Raw genomic sequence first — 21,476 nt, 5'->3', positions numbered from 1 at the left:
CGGGCCCCGCCCTCCTCCGCCCCCTCGCGCGCCCGCCGCGCGCCCCTCCCCTAGGCGCCGGCGGCGGCGGCGGCGGCGGAGAATCTAGGGGCGGCGCGGAGCGGCTCCCCCAGCCGCCAGTGCCTGCGAGCTCCAGGCTGCTTGGGGAATTCACTTTGCCGCTTTTCCGCTTCTCCCTCTTCAGGCTTCTGATGGCTTTCTATCTCCGGCCCTATCCTTTTCTTTAAAAGGAAAACTTCACTGAGATTTTTTTCTTTCCCTTTGGAGGAGAGGATTAAAAGTTCTCAGAACTGGTGCCGGCCGTGCCGCTCGGGCGCTGGGACGCCGTTTGCCGGCGGGGGTTCCAGTCCCACCATGTGCACCAACATAGTTTACGAGTGGCTGAAAGCGCTGCAGCTCCCGCAGTACGCGGAGTCCTTCGTGGATAACGGCTACGATGACCTGGAGGTGTGCAAGCAGATCGGGGACCCGGACCTGGACGCCATCGGGGTGCTGGCGCCCGCGCACCGGCGTCGCATCCTGGAGGCCGTGCGCCGGCTGCGGGAGCAGGACGCCGCCGCCGCCGGCCTCTACTTCACGCTGGAGCCGCAGCCGCCGCCCGCGCCACCCGGGCCGCCTTCGGTCGCCGTCCCCACTCGCCGCCGGGGGGAGCCTTGCGGCGGCCAGGCCCAGGGCCCCCGCGGGGACCCCCGCAGCCTGACGACCGCCCCTCGCGGCAGGGAGCTGGTGAGCTACCCGAAGCTGAAGCTGAAGATCATGATCAGGGATAAGCTCGTCCGCGACGGCATCCACCTGAGCAAGCCCCCGTACTCCCGCAAGGTAAGGAGGCGGCGTGGGCGCGCGGCGGGAGGGACGCGGCCCGGCCGCTCCTGCCCAGGCTTGGCAGCCCGCTTTTCCCGGGAAACGACGGGAGACGAGGAGGCTCTGGGTATTTGGGATTCTCTTCTGTGTTCGCTTTTTATTCCTTGCTTCCCGGTGCCACCAACGGTTTATACGACAGGCTCCCTCACCCAGGTGTTACTTCTAAACTAGGACCAAGTGTCCGCGTAGGCTCGGTCAGGAACTGGGTGCGCGGTGCTTCTCCAGGAGCACAGGACAGTCATGATACCCTCCGTGGGAGTGTTTGGGTCTGAAGGTACCAGAAGACTGGTTAAAACCCACATTGTTCTCGACCTTTCTTTTTCTCACCTTTCTGAGAAGCTCCCAAGGGAAATTGGCCGACCCTTTCCTTCAAAGAGTGAGAAATGATGCCCTGTTGCTCTCAATTCCATAAAGTCGAATCCCAGCTGCAAATTTGAAAAGTGAACGATTGACATGAACAGTCTAGGGGAAAAGTTAACAAAACACAAGTCAGTCCGCTTGGGATAAGTTCCTTCAGCTTAAGTGTAGGGAGGTAATGGGTGCTAAGGACATTGGTGGTAATGGGGTCACTGAGGGCGTGCTGCTGGGTCACCGGTTTGGTTGATTATTAATCCAGATGAGATGAAGCAGGTACAGCTGTGACTTCTAGAAAGCCTGAGTGGATTCTCATGTCGGAAAGGAGAGCACAGCACAAGGAAGTGAGATTTTCCATCACCAGTGAGGACTTCCCTGGGGAGAAGCTGGGAAAGTATGGCAGCCGATCTGTGAGGAAGGCTGAACTGTGGATTTGGGCCTTTAATAATTAACTACGGAAAGTCTTAATTTCTCACAAGAGCTCGGCCACCAGCTGAGTCTGTTCAGTTCAGGCTTCTGCAGCCATCCAGGTAGAGGGTCCTGACTTGAAAGGGAGAAGTAAACAGTATATGTAATCCTCAAGCTTGCCGGGAGTTGCCCAGGAAAAGGAGCACCTCAGCGGGAAAGTCAAGACATAGAGAGAAGCCCAGCGGAGAATGGTGGCAAGGATGCTGTAGCTGGAGGGGAGTAGACACAGCACCGCAGCAGAGACATGCGGGTAATCCAAATGTTGTGTGCGGATAATCCAAATGTTGTGTGCTTGTCTAGGGCACTTGCGTTGCTTTATAGTCCTAAGTTACGGTCATAACGTCTGGATTTAAGGAAGTTCAAGAGAAAACTTTGTAAAATGTAGATAAAAATATCTAGGGTAGATGAGAATAGAAGGTTTAATATTATCCATAGGTTATCTTGTAAGACAGGCAACTGAGACAACCTGCTTAAGAGTATAAATTTGTTTTGTATGAGCTATATAAAGAGGGCAAGTCCGGAGGACAGTTTGCCTTAAGTTAAACACATGTTCCAGTTACCCACTCTGACTGTGTTTCTGCTATGTGCCCCAAACAGGGCGATGAAGGGGAGAACACAGTTTTCCCAGGCAGGTAGAGGTGGAGATACGTGTAGTGTGTATACAGTGACTCTGACATCAGTGTAAAATAAAGGCTCGTTCCTGGAGATGGCAGGTCAAAGGAGTTCAAGGCCAGTCAGACTTTTGTGATTACATCCTGGGAAGTGAGGTGGGCTTAGGCTGAGAGAGTGTGAGCTCCTGGGCACCTGGTGAGGGCAGAGGTCAAGTCCTGGCCAGAAAGGGATGCCGGGTACAAGTTCATATCACTAGGGCTTGCTGCTTCTTCAGAAGAGCTGGGTACGGGGCAGGGTGGGTAGAGGAGAGTGTGGGCTGCAGGTGGGGATGATGTAACACATTTTGGTTCTGATGCTTAAAAAGGCCTCGATATCAAAGTCAGAAGCTGAAAAGGATAAGTGGAAGAGGGTTCTAAGGACATGAATGTCTGGGCATTGGCTTTGGACTGCGCATTCCTGCCTAGATCAGTGTGTGAGATGGTAGTGCATTTGAGTCAGTGCAATTTATCGAAGAAAATTTCGACTTACATTGTAGTACTATTTACTTTTGTAAATAATACTTTCTGTCAACTTCTATATAAATCCCATTACAATAATGTTTGATAGTAAAAATATACCCTCATTCACTTTCTACACATATGTAATTTCTCAAAGTGATGAAGAATGAAATGGGGCCAGAAGTGTTTGTGTACCTCCTTCATCGATGCTCCAAGTGGGGACCAAAAAAATGGAGCTGACGAATTTAAGTGTAAAAAAAATTCTGTCACTTCATGTATTTGTTACAAGAAAAACACACACTGAAATAGAAACTAAAATACAATTAATGTACCCCAAACTGAGCATGCACATGTACAGTGCCAGATCATGTTGCTTTTTCTGAATTTGTTGCCTACGTATGCATTGCTTCTTAAATTTTGGATTTTAAATGATCTAAGAAGTTGTTTTCTGCAACAGTGTTAGGACTCTTTTTTTTAAAATTAATTAATTAATTAATTTTTGGCTGCATTGGGTCTTTGTTGCTGCACACGGGCTTTCTCTAGCTGCAGTGAGCAGGGGCTACTCTTCGTTGTGGTGCGCGGGCTTCTTATTGCAGTGGCTTCTCTTGTTGCGGAGCCCGGGCTCTAGGCACGCGGGCTTCAGTAGTTGTGTCTCACGGGCTCTAGAGCACAGGCTCAGTAGTTGTGGCGCACAAGTAGTTGTGGGCTTAGTTGCTCTGCGGCATGTGGGATCTTCCCGGACCACGGCTTGAACCCGTGTCCCCTGCATTGGCAGGCGGATTCTTAACCACTGCGCCACCAGGGAAGCCCAGGACTCTTCTTTAAAGTGTGAGCCACTGTTTAATTTCTCCAGATTCCTTGGATCTGTCAGGATCAGAACACAGTGTTCATTCTGTGCATTTGGAATTCTGCTTGTTAGAGAGGCCTCACGTCTCCTTTATAGTCTTTGCATGGCTGATCCTTGTAATTTTTTTGTACTTTGGTGAGAATATTAGATGGTTTGAAAGCGGATTTTATGTAGGGTGATCAAGGCAGGAATAGTGAATCTTTACAGAGGAAAGTAAGTTGAGGAATTTTCCCAGGAATTACTTGAAAGGACTGCAGGATTGTGGTATTTGCCCCAATAACAGTTAATGTTACCGGGAACTGTGCTGCAGTGCTGTGTTCATTGTCTTATCAACAGTTGCCACTTTCCTCTTTTAGGTGAGTTAAAATGTAAGAAAAGTAAGTTTCTCTCTGTACCAAGGCAATCCAGCTTTGGAAAACCAGGAGCTTGGAAAGAGCGCTGCTTGAAATCTAAAAACATTGGATGAATCCCTCTTCTGCTCTGTCCTTAGCTTCTCCGACTGCTGTGATTTCTACCTTAATGAAGTGGGGATATGTTTTCACAAAGTAAGGATTAGGAAAAGCTTTGTGTTCATGTTCTCGATACTTTATCAAGCTTCTCTATGCTGAGGCTCTGCCAGGCTCCAGGTTACTGTGATTGGCAGGATGCAGAAGTCCTGCCTTCAAGGAACTTGGGATCTAGCGGGGAAGACATAAAATGGGATGAACAGCAATGATAAAGTATAGTGATTGCTTCCAACCTAGTTTGCGGGGAGGGGGATCATGGCAGACTTTCTAGAACTGGCCTTTGGTCTGAGAACTGAAGGATGGAGGGTTTAGCCTGAAGGAGAGGAGGGTCCTAAGGGAACAAGTGTTCTAGGTATAGAGAACAGTGTGTGCAAAGGGCCAGAAAGGGAAGAAGTGCAGCAGGGCACCGGGAATTTAAAGGAATTCAGTCTGGCTGGAGCACGGAATGCTTGGAAGAAGTGGCAAGAGATGGCGAGACAGGCAGGGGCTGGTCCTGGACGGCCTTGGAGTAATATGTAGGCGCTGGAGTGTATCTCGAGAGGGGAGCTATTGATGGATCCTGACCAGAGATAGAGGAAATGATTAGGACGAGGTTGCAGTGTCAGGAGAGATTTGCCGGCAGCCTGGACTGCGTGGCGACAGGCTGGGAGGCGCCGTGGAGGTAACTGAGGGGTAGAATTGCTGGGACTGGATGATTGTTTGGACGACAGGGATGAGGGGAGAGAGGTTGGGATGACGTGTAGATTTCTGATTTAGGATTGCGATGCCCTTTCCTAAGCAAGGGGCCCAGGAAAAGAGCAAGTTTGGAAACAGAGATGTTGCCTTCAGGTTTAAATATACTGATGCCGGAGGCATATTTGAACATATTTGTCTAGTTGGCAGTTGGAAATACAGTTGTGGAGCAGAGGAGAGATGCTGGGACAAAAGATACAGATTTGGGAGTAGTCTGCACATTGAAGCCACAAATACGAGTGATCTGTAGAGGGAGAAGGGACCAGGACAGAACCCTGGGGAACACCAGGATTTGGGAGATGGGCAGAGGACGAAGAACCTTCGAGGGAGGCAGAAAGGGTGAGTCAGTGGAAGCAGTGACACTTCAAGGAGGAGGGACTGGTCAGGAGGTCAGAGACCGGTCAAGCAGGACGAGAACTAAATGTATCCATGCCATGGGAAGTAGCAGCCATGCCAGTGGGGACCTCTGAAATAGCAGGTTCAAGTGATGGACCAATGAGAGGACGTGGAAACAGGGAGCATAGACAACTTTTGTTTTTAAGATTTAATTTTTTTTAAAGAGCAGTTTTAGGTTCTCAGAAAAATTGAGAGGATGGTCCAGAGAGTTCCTATATACCCCTGTCCCACACATGCATAGTGTTCCTCGCTCCCACCAGAAGTGGGACATTTGTTACAATTGATGAACCTACCTTGATACATTATAATCACCTAAAGTTCATAGCTTACATCAGGCGGTCACTCTTGGTGGTGTGCATTCTTGACTTTGAACAAATGTATAATGAATGACATGTAGCCATCATTATGGTATCGTGCAGAGTATATTCATTGCCCTAAAAGTCCTCTGTGCTCTGCCCATTCATTCTTCTTTTCCCCCAACTCCTGGCAAGCAATGATTTTTTGCTCTCTCCACGGTATTGCCTTTTCTAGAACGTCACATATTTGGAAAGGCTACATAGTATATAACTTTTTCAGATTGGTTTCTTTCACTTGGTGATAGGCATTTATGATTCCTTTGTGTCTTTTCATGGCTTGATAGCTTATTTGTTTTTAGCCCTGAGTAATAGTCCATTGTCTGGATGTACTATACGCAACTTTTTAATGAAGTCAGACTGAGAAAATAGACTAAAGCTATAGATGGAGGAAGAAGGGAGAATTTGAGTCAAGGGAAGAGTTTTGTGAATTTGTATTTTTTTTTAAGGATGAGAGAAGCTACAGCATGTCTAAGTGTTGGTGGGAGGGAGCCAGAGAGAGGGAGCGGGTGAAGATGTGGGAGAAGGGAGACCACCCAAGAGATCAAGGAGGTGGGAGGGAATTGTGTCCAGAGCACTGGAAAAAAAAGGGGAACACACTTCCAGTGTGTGGGGGGATGCCTTCTCCATGACAGAGGGGCGGAGAGGAAGGGTGGATGAGGAGACTGGGAACTTTGTGGGGATGGCGTTGAAGAGCCCTCATTTCTCTGTCTGCTCACATGATACCAGTGAGGGGGGAGATGGAGAGATCAGAGGTTTACGGAGCGTATTGCGTTAATATACAAATACTAGGTATTATGCATCTGGTGTTTATAGCTATGCCTAAATGTAAACGTTATACAATAATGCTTGTAGGATATATATAGCTCTACGTGAATAGAAAGTACTCTCACCATTCCTATGTTTGCGCTGCAGGTTACAAGCTATGTGATGTTGTATTGCGTCCTGTAAGTTTGGCAGTGCTTGTGCCTGGGGGTTGTGGTAGATGTGGGTTGTATGGGACTGTAAAAGTATCCTGTTTTCTAGCAGACTTGGAAAAGCGGAAGGCAGGCTCTAGGGTAGATGGTGGACGGGGAAGGTGTACAGACTTCTTCACTGAAAAATATCTCCTTGCCACACACTACCAAGTAGAGCTGAGTTAATATAATGTTATTTTAAAAATGCTGTAGGAGTGTTAAGCTTCATTCACGCCTCAGTGTGAATTTAATTACCGTAAGTAATAAGACTCTCATGGTAACAGGGTTATTCATGGATTTTGGGGAGAGATGGCTTGGGATGGAGGTGTTTGGAGAGACAGGTGGCATGAGGGCTTCTGTTTTTTGGGGCCAGGGTGAAGGATATAGAAAGAATATTTAGAAAGGAAAGAGAGGTTGGCAGAGAACATGCTTACGTCCTTTGGAGTTGTGCCTTGGGTCCTGGCAGAAGCTGAAATGACAGTAAATATTCCTTCTCCCAAGAATGTCTCTGCCTTCATGGTGCTAATATCATTGTTTATTTTCAATCTGTTGTTTGACTGATTCATGTAGTACCATGGGAGACATGACAACTTCTACAAACTTATTTTAGAAAATGACTCTTATAACCAAGTTTGTGGATATTAGCAGGCATTGAGCAAACAACATTTGCCAGATGGGTGGCCTGGCTCCTGCCACCCCGTACCTGTCCTTGCTTAGACATTTCAGCCGCCATCATAGTGGTCATGTCTTGGCTGTGTACAGGAAAGCCTGTTGGCCCAGGTCTTACTCCTGATAATAGGGGGATTTGGTAATTAATCAGCAGTAAATTTTTAGTACCAGTGATACGCAGTCATTTCTGCAGGCCTGAGGATACAATAATGAAAATTATTTGTAAAAACTTCAAAAATTAGATTTTCAAAATTCGGTTGGAATGTTCAAAACTGTCACCTGGTAGTGAGAGATTGACATATATACTATTGATACTGTGTATAAAATAGATAACTAATGAGAACCTACTGTATAGCACAGGGACCTCTACTCAGTGCTCTGTGGTGATCTAAATGGGAAGGAAATCCAAAAAAGAGGGGATATATATATATATATATATATATATGAATGTATGTATAACTGACCCACTTTGCTGTACAGTAGAAACTAACACAACATTGTAAAGCAAATATACTGCAATGAAAATTTTTTTAAAAAGGAAGATTAAGGGCTTCCCTGGTGGCGCAGTGGTTGAGAGTCCGCCTGCCGATGCAGGGGACACGGGTTCGTGCCCGGCCCGGGAAGATCTCACATGCCGTGGAGCGGCTAGGCCCGTGAGCCATGGCCGCTGAGCCTGCGCGTCCGGAGCCTGTGCTCCACGACAGGAGAGGCCACAGCAGTGAGAGGCCCGCGTACCGCAAAAAAAAAAAAGAAAAAGGAAGCTAAAAAAGGAGCAAAAAAAAGAGAGAGGTTAAGCAACCTGCCCAAGGTCATACAACTTGCCCAAGGTCACACTCTTAACTACTGCCTCTGTGGATGGGAAGAAAAATACAGCTATTCCTTCTTGGTACGTATTATTATTTTCATATTTTTATTAAAATTAAAAAGGTCAAAAAAAAAAGAAAGCTCTTTTCTCTGCACTGGCATCTCCAGTCTTAAAGAGGTCTCAGTTGTGCTCATTCTTCCTTCTTCACTCTTCAGTGAGGAAAAGATGCTCAGGGCAGGGTTAGCAGTACTAAGGGTGGGGCCTCATGAACCTTGTCTGCTCTTAGGTAGTTGTCTAATGCATGCCATGAAAAATAAGAAAGAAATTTTGATAAAAAGCACATTTTTTTCAGATTATGTAAGTAATTAGATTCTAGTTCACCAGAAATATGTTCTGAAATGAATTTTCTTGAAGTAAGTCAGATGACACGGACTCAACCAACGCTGGTGCTTGAAATTAACAAGGGATATCCTAAGGTATTTGGAAGAACATTGCCCATGGTGAGGGAAAGTACACCCAGGACCATGATTGGTATAACTTTTCAAGGTTATAGTCTGTGTAGAGCTAGAAACAGCATCGAGTCCTTAGCTATAGCTAAGGCTTATTATACTATTGCTAACACTTGAGTTAAAAAGTTTTTAACAGTTATTTGCTAAGTTTTATGAAAAATGCTATTTCAGATCAACCGCTGATTTGGACTTGAGGACGCCTGGGAGAAGTAGGAAGCGAATCCTTGTTTTCAGTCAATATAAAAAGTATTAAGGGCAAATAATTGTGGATCATGCCAAAAGGCATTAAGCATACAATCCATCTTACATAGAGACTAAGTGACATCTAATAGTTTAAAGAGATTTCATTACTGCTTCTAATTGAAATAAATGGTCTAATGAGCTCTTAAAACCTTACTGTTATGTTTCCATAAAGTTATAAATACAAACAAAATAAGACCTACTTCATTTGGAACATGTCCGAAAGATGAGGAAAACAATCAGCATTGTATTCTTTACCAAAATCTGAATTTTAAGATATTTTCCCTAGAGCATACCATAATTTTATAATAAGACTAGAAGTGTACCTGTTGTATTTGACACCCATATTTTTTTAACACCCTACCTCTATTTGACAAAGCTATTTTAAGTAAAAGTCATGGAATAATACACAGCAATTATTTTCTTGATTTCTTCTGTAGTTTTAAACAGTTAACAGTTAAAATAAGGAATATATTTCAGTTTTAAAGAATTCAAATTTAATAAAAACATTTCATCTATAAAATAAAATTTGCACTTAACCAAACTAACATATTGCACATTGCAGTTTGTACTCTGTTTCACTGTTTTGACTTTTCAACACATATAAAAACTCTAAGTGGTCATAAGAATAATGGAATTGAACTAACTCAAGTTTCACGTTTTTCTGTTTTGTTTTTACAAATCACAATGCTATCATTGTTTATTTTCAATCTACAGTTTAACTTATTCATGTAGTACCATGGGAGAGACATGACAACTTTTACAAACTTACTTTATTTATTTATTTTTAAGGTTTTTTTTTTTAATTAATTAATTTACTTTTGGCTGTGTTAGGTCTTCGTTGCTGCACCCGGGCTTTCTTTAGTTGCAGCGAGCGGTGGCTACTGTTTGTTGTGGTGTACCGGCTTCTCCTTGCGGTGGCTTCTCTTGTTGTGGAGCACGGGCTCTAGGCGCACGGGCTTCAGTAGTTGTGGCACACGGACTCAGTAGTTATGGCTCGCGGGCTCTAGAGCACAGGCTCAGTAGTTGTGGTGCACAGGCTTAGTTGCTCCACGGCATGTGGAATCTTCCTGGACCAGGGATTGAACCCGTGTCCCCTGCATTGGCAGGCGGATTCTTAACCACTGCACCACCAGGGAAGTCCTACAAACCTATTTTGGAAAGGACTCTTAAAACAAAGTTCGTGGGTTGGTGCCAACCATATAACCAGGAGTTCTGTGAATTAACTCCCAGGTAGGACACAATGCCTATAAAAGGACAGGTAATAAAAGATGCTAATTTGGGCTTCCCTGGTGGCGCAGTGGTGAGAGTCCGCCTGCCGATGGAGGGGACACGGGTTCGTGCCCCGGTCCGGGAGGATCCCACATGTCGCGGAGCGGCTGGGCCCGTGAACCATGGCCGCTGAGCCTGCGCATCCGGAGCCTGTGCTCCGCAGCAGGAGAGGCCACAATAGTGAGAGGCCCGCTAATTTGAAGATGCTAATTTGAAGCAAATGTAAATGTCATTGAAACGCGACAGTAACTGTGACAGCTAGAAGTTAGGCCAACAAAAGGTTTTTTTCAGGGAGAAGTGTTTTATCACTGACATTGTTTAGAGTTTCTATAGGTCTTGTTCATAATTTAAAATTTCATTTTGTTTTAAGGGCCCCTTCTTTGCCTGCCCTTTCTCTCTGCCCTGTCCTTGGAAGACATGAGGAAATGTGATCTTTTTAGTTTAAGAAACGTTATTTCTTCTGTAAAATAATGCCATTATTTATCTCAAAAGGTTGTAGTGTGAATTAAATGGGATAATATTTATGAGGTTGTTTTGTAAATTCTAAAAGAACTTCACAAATTTGAAGGGCTCTTACTGATAGTGAATAAATCATTGTTTCTAATACAATTTTGAAAATATTTCTGATTGAAAAGTGAATAGACTGAATTGAGAAAATTTGGAGAACACTGAAGCAGACTGAGAAGAAATTTAAAATGGTCTGTTTTACAGTTTCTAACACTACAGTGTATTTCTTTAAAAATCACCTATGAATTAGAATTTCTGTCTTATACACATGCATAAATCTGGTATTGGATAAGAGTAAGGATAAGGCTAGTCCTATGTTGGCAGATATCATTTGAAAAGTGATTTTAATGCTAAGACATATTCCATCTTAGTTTAGCACCATAATTAATTTAACCATGTTCTTATTGGGTTGAAACCTCACCCATGTTATTATTGATTATTTACATTTCTTCATAATTTGAAAATGTCATGTTTGAGAAATAATATTTCATCATTCTTTGAATGACATTTCTTAGATTATTGATTTACATAATTTCATGTTTGTGGCTTTTATAATTATTTATTGCTTATTCACTGTACTTGCCTGTTTTTTCTGTTGGTCTTAGACCACTTCCAGTTGCTTGGCAAGAGCTCTTTATATATCAAGGAAAATAATCATTGTTGCATAGAGGTTGCAGAGATTTTTCAGAGTGTGGTTTACCTTAGATTTTAATGATTTATTTTTGGATGTCCAAAATTTTAAAACTCCTATGTATTCCACCTTATCAATAATTTTAGTTGTTTCTTCTGGACTGGAGGAATATAGAGGGTACAGACTTGGATAGAATTGAAGTTACATTCTTTTTTACCATTTACTTGGACAAATTATTTAATCTTTCTAAAACTCAGTTGTCTCATCTATAAATGGGTATAATATTACCTACTTATTAAGGGTGTTGAATCAGAGAGACAGTATATGAAAAGTGCCTCAAAGAATAACTGACAGTAATTCCTCAAAACATCTGGCTAATCTTTGTTGTATAATACAAAATCTTGTGATTATAAAGTTATTCTCAATATGAAGACCTATCTTAAATTATTAGTTCATGTCCTTATGATTCTGTTGAGGCTAAATGTTCTTTCCATATTTCAGAAAGCTGTTTAAATAACAACGTACATAATTTGTTTGTTATAATAATTGAAAATATTTTACTCAATTTACCATTTGCCTTTTAGGTTTTCCTTTCTCTTTTTTTAAATTAATTTTTAATTGGAGAATGGTTGCTTTATACTGTTGTGTTAGCCTCCACTGCACAACAAAATGAATCAGCCATGCACATACAGATATCCCCTCCCTTTTGGACTTCCCTCACATTTAGGTTACCACAGTGCATTAGGTAGAGCTCCCTGTGCTATACAGTATGTTCCCATCAGCTCTCGATTTTATACATAGTACCAATAATGTATATGTGTCTATCCTAGTCTCCCAATTCCTCCCACTGCATCCCTTTCCCCCTTGGTATCCATACATTTGTTCTCTAGGTCCGTGTCTCTATTTCTGCTTGCAAATAAGATCATCTGTACCATTTTTCTAGATTCCACATATATGCTTTATTATATGATATTTGCTTTTCTCTTTCTGATTTACTTCACTGTGTATGACACTCTCTAGGTCCACCCACGTCTCTACAAATGACCCAATTTCATTCCTTTTTATGGCTGAGTAATACTCCGCTGTATATATGTACCACATCTTTAAGCATTCATCTGTCGATGGACACTTAGGTTGCTTCCATGTCCTGGCTATTGTAAATGGAGCTGCAATGAACATCGTGGTACATGACTCTTTCTGAATTATGGTTTTCTCTGGGTATATGCCCAGTAGTGGGATTGCTGGGTCATATGGTAGTTCTATTTTTAGTTTTTTAAGGAACCTCCATTCTGTTCTCCATAGTGGCTGTATCAATTTACATTCCTCCCACAGTACAAGAGGGTTCCCTTTTCTCCACACGCTCTCCAGCATTTACTGTTTGTAGATTTTTTGAGGATGGCCATTCTGACTGGTATGAGGTGACGACTCATTGTAGTTTTGATTTGAATTTCTGTAATAATTAGTGATGTCGAGCATCTTTTCATGTGTTTGTTGGCCATCTGTATGTCTTCTTTGGAGAAGATTGTTTGTTTTTTATGTATTGCACTGTATGAGCTGTTTGTATATTTTGGAGATTAATCCTTTGTCAGTTGCTTTGTCTGCAGATATTTTCTCCCATTCTGAGGGTTGTCTTTTCATTTTGTTTATGGTTTCCTTTGCTGTGCAAAAGCTTTTAAGTTTCATTAGGTCCCATTTGTTTATTTTTATTTTTATTTCCATTTCTCTAGGAGGTAGGTCAAAAAGGATCTTGCTGTGATTAATGTCAAAGAGTGTTCTGCCTATGTTTTCCTCTAAGAGTTTTATAGTGTCTGGCCTTAACATTTAGGTCTTTAATCCATTTTGAGTTTATTTTTGTGTCTGGTGTTAGGGAGTGCTCTAATTTCATTCTTTTACATGTAGCTGCCCAGTTTTCCCAGCACCACTTATTGAAGAGACTGTCTTTTCTCCCTTGTATATTTTTGCCTCCTTTGTCATTGCTTAGGTGACCACAGGTGCGTGGTATCTCTGGGCTTTCTATCCTGTACCACTGACCTATATTTCTGGTTTTGTGCCAGTACTATACTGTCTTGATTACTGTCGCTTTGTAGTATAGTATGAAGTCAGGGAGCCTGGTTCCTCCAGCTCCGTTTTTCTTTCTCAAGATTGCTTTGGGGACTTCCCTGGTGGCACAGTGGTTAAGAATCCACCTGTCAATGCAGGGGACACAGGTTCGATCCCTGGTCCGAGAAGGTCCCACATGCCGTGGAGCAACTAAGCACGTGCACCACAACTACTGAGCTTGTGCTCTAGAGCCTGCGAGCTACAACTACTGAGCCCGCGTGCCACAACTACTGAAGCCCGCATACCTAGAGCCTGTGCTGGGCAACAAGAGAAGGCACCACGATGAGAAGCCCACGCATTGCGACGAAGAGTAGCCCCCACTTGCCACAACTGGAGAAAGCCGGTGCTCAGTAATGAAGACCCAACGCAGCCATAAACAAATAATTTAATTAAAAAATTTAAACAATCTAAACTTACACCTAAAGCAACTAGAGAAAGAAGAACAAACAAAACCCAAAGTTAGTAAAAGGAAAGAAATAATAAAGATCAGAGCAGAAATAAATGAAATAGAAACAAAGAAAACAATAGCAAAGATCAATAAAACTAAAAGCTCGTTCTTTGAGAAGATAAACAAAATTGATAAACCTTTAGCCAGACTCATCAAGAAAAAAAGGGAGAGGACGCAAATCAATCAAAAAAAAAAAAAAAGATTGCTTTGGCTATTCGGGGTCTTTTGTGTTTCCATACAAATTGTAAAATTTTTTGTTCTAGTTCTGTGAAAAATGCCATTGGTAATTTGATAGGGATTGTATTGAACCTTTTTTTTTTAATGGAGAAGTATAATCAATCTATTTTTGTGATTACTTTTATTCTTATAATAAATCCCTTCTTTAGTCCAGGATCAGTTAATATTTACCTACATCTCTAATTAATTTATTTGGTTTTAGGTTTACATTTAACTCTAATTCATCTGAAATTTATTTTGGGACATGATACAAGATGGAGTTCTGGGCTTCCCTGGTGGCGCAGTGGTTGAGAGTCCGCCTGCCGATGCAGGGGACACGGGTTCGTGCCCCGGTCCGGGAAGATCCCACATGCCGTGGAGCAGCTGGGCCCGTGAGCCATGGCCGCTGAGCCTGCGCGTCCGGAGCCTGTGCTCCGCAACGGGAGAGGCCACAACAGTGAGAGCCCCGCGTACCGCAAAAAAAAAAAAAAAAAAAAAAAGATGGAGTTCTAATGTTATATGTAATCATACACAGGTGATAATTTTATCACCTACTTTACAAGAATTACAGCTTTTATTTCTGTGTTCTGGTCGTACTGCATTGGCTCGAATTTATGTAGCATTGTTAAATAATAGTGATAATTAGATGTTCTTGTCTTATTCCAAATTTTAATGGACATGCTACAAGTATTTTGTTATTATTCTGCCATCGGCTCTCAGCTTAAGATACTCTTCATGAGGGAGACGCAAGAGGGAAGAGATATGGGAACATATGTATATGTATAACTGATTCACTTTGTTATAAAGCAGAAACTAACACACCATTGTAAAGCAATTATACCCCAATAAAGATGTTAAAAAAAACAACCCCCCCCCCGAAAAAAAGATACTCTTCATGATGTTGAAAAGCATCTTTGTTTTCCTAATTTTGTAGGCATTTTTATTGGGAATGGATATTTGATTCTATTAAATACCTTTGTAGCAACTTAAAAATAATTGAAAGTCTTTTTCTTCCTGGGCCTAATGTTGTGATGTATTGCATGAACAAATTTCCTAACATGAAACCATCCTTAAGTGTTCTCTTTTGAAGCCACCTGAGTGTGAGAGGAGGAATTTTGTGATCTTACTCCCAGATTATTGTGACATTCTTTTATGTTACATAGCTTTTCTTTCAGGAACGATGTTTGACATTTACCTTCAGTTTGGTAACTACTGTGGCAGTTGTTGTCATGATATTATTACAGTTGACTTCCTGCCAATAGCTTTTTGGAAGTTGCCGTCTCTGTCTAGACAAGCAAGAGAGGCAGCGACAGCAGTGAGATGTGGGGACCAGCCCCGCACCCTTCTTGCTCAAAAGACAACAGCCACATAGTTGTGGGTAACGATTGAATTTTCTGGTTTTGCAGACATTTTGTTTTTGAACCAGAGGGCAGAGACTCTGAGGGGGGTGAGGGGTTAACTTGAATCTTTATTGATTTTACTGTTTTCACAGCCAAAATGGGCTTTTTTTCCCCCCTAAGTATAGTTCGGGAAATTGCTCCCAGATTCTAGAATTATATTCTTTTCCTTCATCCTCCCACTCTCCCACTCCCCCCACCCCCTTGTACTCCCTCATCAACTAGTCTGCTCCCTTCCTGCCCTCACCCTACCCAAGGCCTGTTGGTGGACAATACAGATGGGGGCTGCTTGCCAGATGCCATGTTAAACTGAAAACCCTTACAAAAGAAATTGAAGTGACGTTCATTTTAATTTGAATGTTTGGCTTTGCGTAGAAACAGTAGCCCAATTGTAACAAAGATGAAGTTGGAAAACTCTGTAAGAAATATTGTTATAACAAATCCTTGATTTACATTTAAACATGTGTTGACAGGTCAAAAAGAATGACTTTTTTAAAAGGTCGTTGAAGCAAGGATTAAAGATGGGGTACAGAATGGTATGTTTCTGGAAGAAATACCTACCTCAGGTGCTGGATTCAGCTCAGTGTGTAGAAATGGATGCACCCAACGCTTCCCAAGCTGGCCATCAATCACGCAATAAATATATAGGCGCTTTAAAGTAACCATATAGCAATGCAGAGTGGAACACTGCTGGATTAGGGGGTGCTCCTTTGGGAAACTCTTGATTGACAAAAGTAGCACTGCATTAAGTAGCAGCAATATTTTCATGGCCAGAAAGTAATAAAGCAGTAGGTAATCTTTATGAAGAGGAAAATATTTTACATAAAAAACCGTTGAGCAATTCTTAGAACTTGCTAACTACAGGATCCAGTTAAGGTGAAAAATAGCTCTACCTAAATGTGAAAGAAAAAAACGATAATTCAGTGAATTGTTAATTGCATCCAAGTTCAGTGCTCTAGTCCCTGTCATTGATAAGGCATCTAACGAAAAGAGGGGATTCGTTGCTATCTGGGATTGCCCGAACCCCCTGTATCTCTGGTTTGCACAGTAGGAGAAAAATTCAGGATATGCATATTGCATCCATTATAGATTAGAGTGGAGCCAGAGGGTATGCAAAATAGTTTACTCTTTTGAGACCTACTTCATTACGGAGAGGTGGTGGAGAGTTGGAGTTAGGTTGGTGACATTAACTTTGAGTTTTACTGTTGTGTCATTTTATTTTATTTTATTTATTTATTTATTTTGCGGTACATGGGCTTCTCACTGTTGTGGCCTCTCCCGTTGCGGAGCACAGGCTCCGGACGCACAGGCTCAGCGGCCATGGCTCACGGGCCCAGCCACTCCGTGGCATGTGGGATCTTCCCAGACCGGGGCACGAACCCGTGTCCCCTGCATTGGCAGGCAGACTCTCAACCACTGCGCCACCAGGAAAGCCCTTTATTTATTTTTAAATAAATTTATTTATTTCATCTATGTTTATTTTTGGCTGCACTGGGTCTTCATTGCAGTACGTGGGCTTCTCATTGCGGTGGCTGGCTTTTCTTGTTGCGGAGCGTGGGCTCTAGGAGCGTGGGCTTCAGTTGCTGTGGCTCTCAGGCTCTAGAGCGCAGGCTCAGTAGTTGTGGCTCATGGGCTTAGTTGCTCCGCGGCATGTGGAATCTTCCCGGACCAGGGCTCGAACCCGTGCCCCCTGCATTGGCAGGCGGACTCTTAACCACTGCGCCACCAGGGAAACCCCTTGCTGTATCATTTTAAATCAGAGTTTTCACCGCCACTTCTTGGCACAGCAGTTTGGGCCATATGTTTATCTCTGTTAATATGGTTCCTTGTATTGATATACTTACCTTGAAAATGGGGATGAATTGAATCTTCTGATGGTTTATTAAAACATTGTGACAGTGACATGCTTGATCTGCTGAGGCATATTAGTCCTGCTCCCTGATAGGAAGCGTGATCTTCTTTGTTATCCCCAAGATTGCTGTTTGGGGATGCACATGCTAAATTATATTAAGAGTGATTTGTAGGGCAACAGGGAGAGGGATGGTGTTCTTTTGAAAGCAGGCAAATTGAAAAAGCAAGAGCTTCCTAGAGTAGGGAACTCACCCTGTAGTCTGAATACCTTTCACTGTGCTTTGATTTCATTCACTGTGAAATTTAGACTTATTCTTGATTCAACCTTATATGAATTATTTATGGCTACGTCTGATTTTCCTCTTCACATCAGGGGAGGACTTCTCTTCTTCCTCGAACCACCTCCCTTGTGCAGGATAATAATAGTGATAACAGTCTATATTATCTGCTAAGAGTGCTTTATCACATTATTTCATTCAATCCTCATCACAGGTCTCTGAGGAAGATGCTATTTTTGCTATCCTTGTTTTATAGGTGGGAAAAATGAGGCATAGTTGTGGGGTAGGGAGTGGATATGTCCTAGAGATTTTTACTTTATTTTTAAAATTTACTCGCATACTAATAAGTGTAAATTTCATAGACTTACGGTAGAATGAATCCATATTTCGTGTTTGATTTAAGATAAGGAGAATTCCTTCATTCTTTCCACATGCATTACAAATACTGGTTGGCAAAAGGAGACTGGAAAGAAAGTCATATATAAATTAAATCACACCAGTTTGGTGACAAAAGCCCCTGTTAATCTTGAGCATTCACTGATGAAGTGAGTAGCCATCATTAACTGTGTATGATTGTTACTGTGGTACATACACTGCAAAGCAAATATTGGTTTTCTTTGGTTCTGCTTTTCAGGAGTTTTTACTGAATTAATGTCTTTGCTAATAAATACATAACTTGTGATTTTAGTTTAAGATAAGTTCTTAAGATCGGGGTTTTTCTTCTTTTAGACAAAGTGGAGAATAGTATTGGAAGCAGGCATTTAATCAAATGATTCTTTTCTTTCTTGGAACACTTCTTGAAGTTAATTTGAGTTGCTTTCTTAGCCTCCAGCACAGTTTTTGAATATCCATAATGGCGTATTTGGTGTTTGAGGTGGGATTTGGAAACAGTTGAAAGTCATTTTGGTAAACAAGTTAGTTAGTGGGGTAGTCCTATTTTAGTCCCAAATACCAAACAATCAAATAAAAAGTAAGACAAAACAGAAATGTGACTATCATGAGACAAGTCTGATTTTCTTAGAACTGTGCATTTTTCAGGAGAAACGATTTATTAATATCTTGATCATGTACATAGCTCTACTGTTTTAATAAGCATTGTCTCCCAACAAAAATTATTTTTAAAACATTTCTTATTTTAAAATTTTTTTAAAAATTTAATTTTATTGGGTTATAGTTGATTTACAATGTTGTGTTAGTTTCAGGTGTACAGCAGAGTGTTTCAGTTATACATGTATGTATATATTCATTCTTTTTTAGATTTTTTTCTCATATAGGTTATCACAGAATATTGAGTAGAGGTCCCTGTGCTATACAGTAGCTTTTTGTTGTTTTTTTCTTTTTTTGTTTTGCTGTACGCGGGCCTCTCACTGTTGTGGCCTCTCCCGTTGCGGAGCACAGGCTCCGGACACGCAGGCTCAGCGGCCATGGCTCACGGGCCCAGCTGCTCCGTGGCATGTGGGATCTTCCCGGACCGGGTCACGAACCTGTGTCCCCTGCATCAGCAGGCGGACTCTCAACCACTGCGCCACCAGGGAAGCCCTACAGTAGCTCTTTGTTAGTTATTTATCTTATATATAGTAGTGTGTGTATGTTCATCTCAAGCTCCTGATTTATCCCTGCCCCCACGTTTCCCCTTTGGTAACTCTAAGTTTGTTTTCGATATCTGTAAGTCTGCTTCTGTTTTGTAAATAAGTTCATTTGTATCTTTTTTTTAATAGATTCCACATATGAGTGATATCATATACTATTTGTCTTTCTCTGTTTGACTTCATTTAGTATGATAATCTCTAGGTCCATCCATGTTGCTACAAATGGCATTATTTCATTCCTTTTTATGGCTAATATTCCACTGTATATATGTGCCACATCTTTATTCATTCCTCTGTTGACGGACATTTAGGTTGCTTCCATGTCTTGGCTATTGTAAATAGTCCGAAAGGATACATGCACCCCAATGTTCATTGCAGCACTATTTACAAAAATTACTTTTAAAGGTACCTTTTTGGGTCATATGTAAGTCTTGATTTGTTTGCTTAAAAATATCTATTTAGTCATTTGTAATAAGTATCCCCTTTGCTTAGGTTCATGTGTTTTTTTTTTTTAATTATTTATATATTTATTTATGACTGTGTTGGGTCTTCGTTTCTGTGCGAGGGCTTTCTCTAGTTGCGGCAAATGGGGGCCACTCTTCATCGCGGTGCGCAGGCCTCTCATTATCGCGGCCTCTCTTGTTGTGGAGCACGGGCTCCAGATGCGCAGGCTCAGTAGTTGTGGCTCACGGACCTAGTTGCTCCGCGGCATGTGGGATCGTCCCAGACTAGGGTTCGAACCCGTGTCCCCTGCATTGGCAGGCAGATTCTCAACCACTGCGCCACCAGGGAAGCCCAAGTTCATGTGTTTTAATGGTCTTATTTTGCAATTGAAATTAAGAATAGATATTTGAAATTGAGTAGCAATTATAAACTTGGAGAAGCAGGCTGTCTTCTAGGCCTTAATTATAAAAGAGGGAATTAGCCTCTTCTGAAGAATTAGCTGACATATTATTCAATTCCAGTAAGACTCAGCCCATGTTACATCTGTGAACACTGTGTCTTAATGGGAATATTCCTAGGATACCTTCGTATCATTTGAGTCTGAAAAAAGACTCACATACTGAATATGAGGCTTAATTTTGTTGGAAAGAAGGAAAGGAAAGTTTCAAAATAATGAGAAAGCCTTTGGTTATACTGTAAAGTCCTATAGGATCATTAACTTGTTTTAAATAATATTTAACTCTAGAGTTCTGCTTTCATTTGCGGTGTAGAAAGCCACAGGAATACACTGGTCCCACATTAACCATGAGGAAAAGGTGGATAATGTACAGTATTGTGCCTATTTTTGGTCCCATCAGAGACCTGAGTTCTAAAGGTAGTCAGATGATCTAAATTCCAAGGGGAGAAGGGACACATCATTGTTTTGTCTTTAGCAGGGCCCGAGAAGGAGGGTTAGCAGCCATCAAAGCAGATGTGAAGACAACAAGTAAAATTTTTGTGAATTTTTAAAAGCTAGTATGGGCTAACATGACAATTTTAAATTGTCAGGGACGCCAGATGCAAAGAGGATCTGTATCTATCAGTACTTACCACTTTTTACCGAAGGCCTTCAACTCAATACTCATGAGAAAGAATGAGTGGGGCAGGAAACCAGAGGAAGCTTGTCAGTGGTGCAGGCATGTAGGTGATGACGAACTCTACCCCTCGGAGACAGGCACAAAATCCACCAGTGTCCCAGAACTTCTGTCATAGGACACAAAAGCTGTCATAGGCAGGGATGGGCAAGAAACCTGCCCAAACCTGGATCCAGACAAAGTTTGGCACATTGTTGGAATAGTGATAGAAAATATACTGTCTCAGCCCTGCACTGATGCTGGATAAAGCCCATCAGCTGGGGAGGAGCAGGCTTGGATTCACGATCCACTGATCCACCAATGGTGCAAGGTAGAGACTGGCTGTCATTCATAGGGAGCAGAGGAAGGGATGCTGAGAAAGCCTCACTTCTGAAGCTCAGGTGCACAAGGTCTGTCAAAGACAGAGGCTGCAGCAGGAGAATAAAGAAAACTCCTTTGACCCCACCATGTATTGGTGTGGAACAGGAACTCTAAGAAAAACCCTCTGTTACCCCAGGTCTCACATTAAACATAAGGTGGCTGGAATCCACTGCTAGAAGAATTCATAGTTTTTGCTGTACCAAAAGTTACTATAGCATCAACAGAACACACACCCACCTCAGTACTCTTAGATTAACTCAGGCACTGACAGTAATAGCCTGACAACAGAAGAGATACGCCCATTCCAGAAGTAAATTCATTTACGTCAGTCTCAGCTGCTTTTCTGTATACAGTGTTTTGTGTTTAATCAAAATCTGTAAGATATGCAGAATAAAAAGGGAAAAGAAAATTAACCTACCAAGAGAAAAAGCAGTCAGTAGAACCA

At 42.2% G+C, this 21,476-nt stretch overlaps 1 protein-coding gene across 1 annotated transcript in view; it reads left to right on the top strand.

The window, feature by feature from the left end:
* Positions 1-354: 354 nt before the first annotated feature.
* The window catches only part of SAMD5 (sterile alpha motif domain containing 5), a 52,065-nt gene continuing 30,943 nt past the window's right edge, over positions 355-21,476 (top strand). Inside the window, exon 1 of the mRNA XM_060030496.1 lies at positions 355-819. Within this exon, the coding sequence (XP_059886479.1) occupies positions 355-819 (465 nt within the window). The remainder of the gene's footprint in view (positions 820-21,476) is intronic.

Source organism: Delphinus delphis, chromosome 14 (genome assembly GCF_949987515.2).
Source record: "Delphinus delphis chromosome 14, mDelDel1.2, whole genome shotgun sequence".
Classification (NCBI taxonomy): Eukaryota; Metazoa; Chordata; class Mammalia; order Artiodactyla; family Delphinidae; genus Delphinus; species Delphinus delphis.
This window is presented reverse-complemented; position numbering and strand designations above follow the sequence as displayed.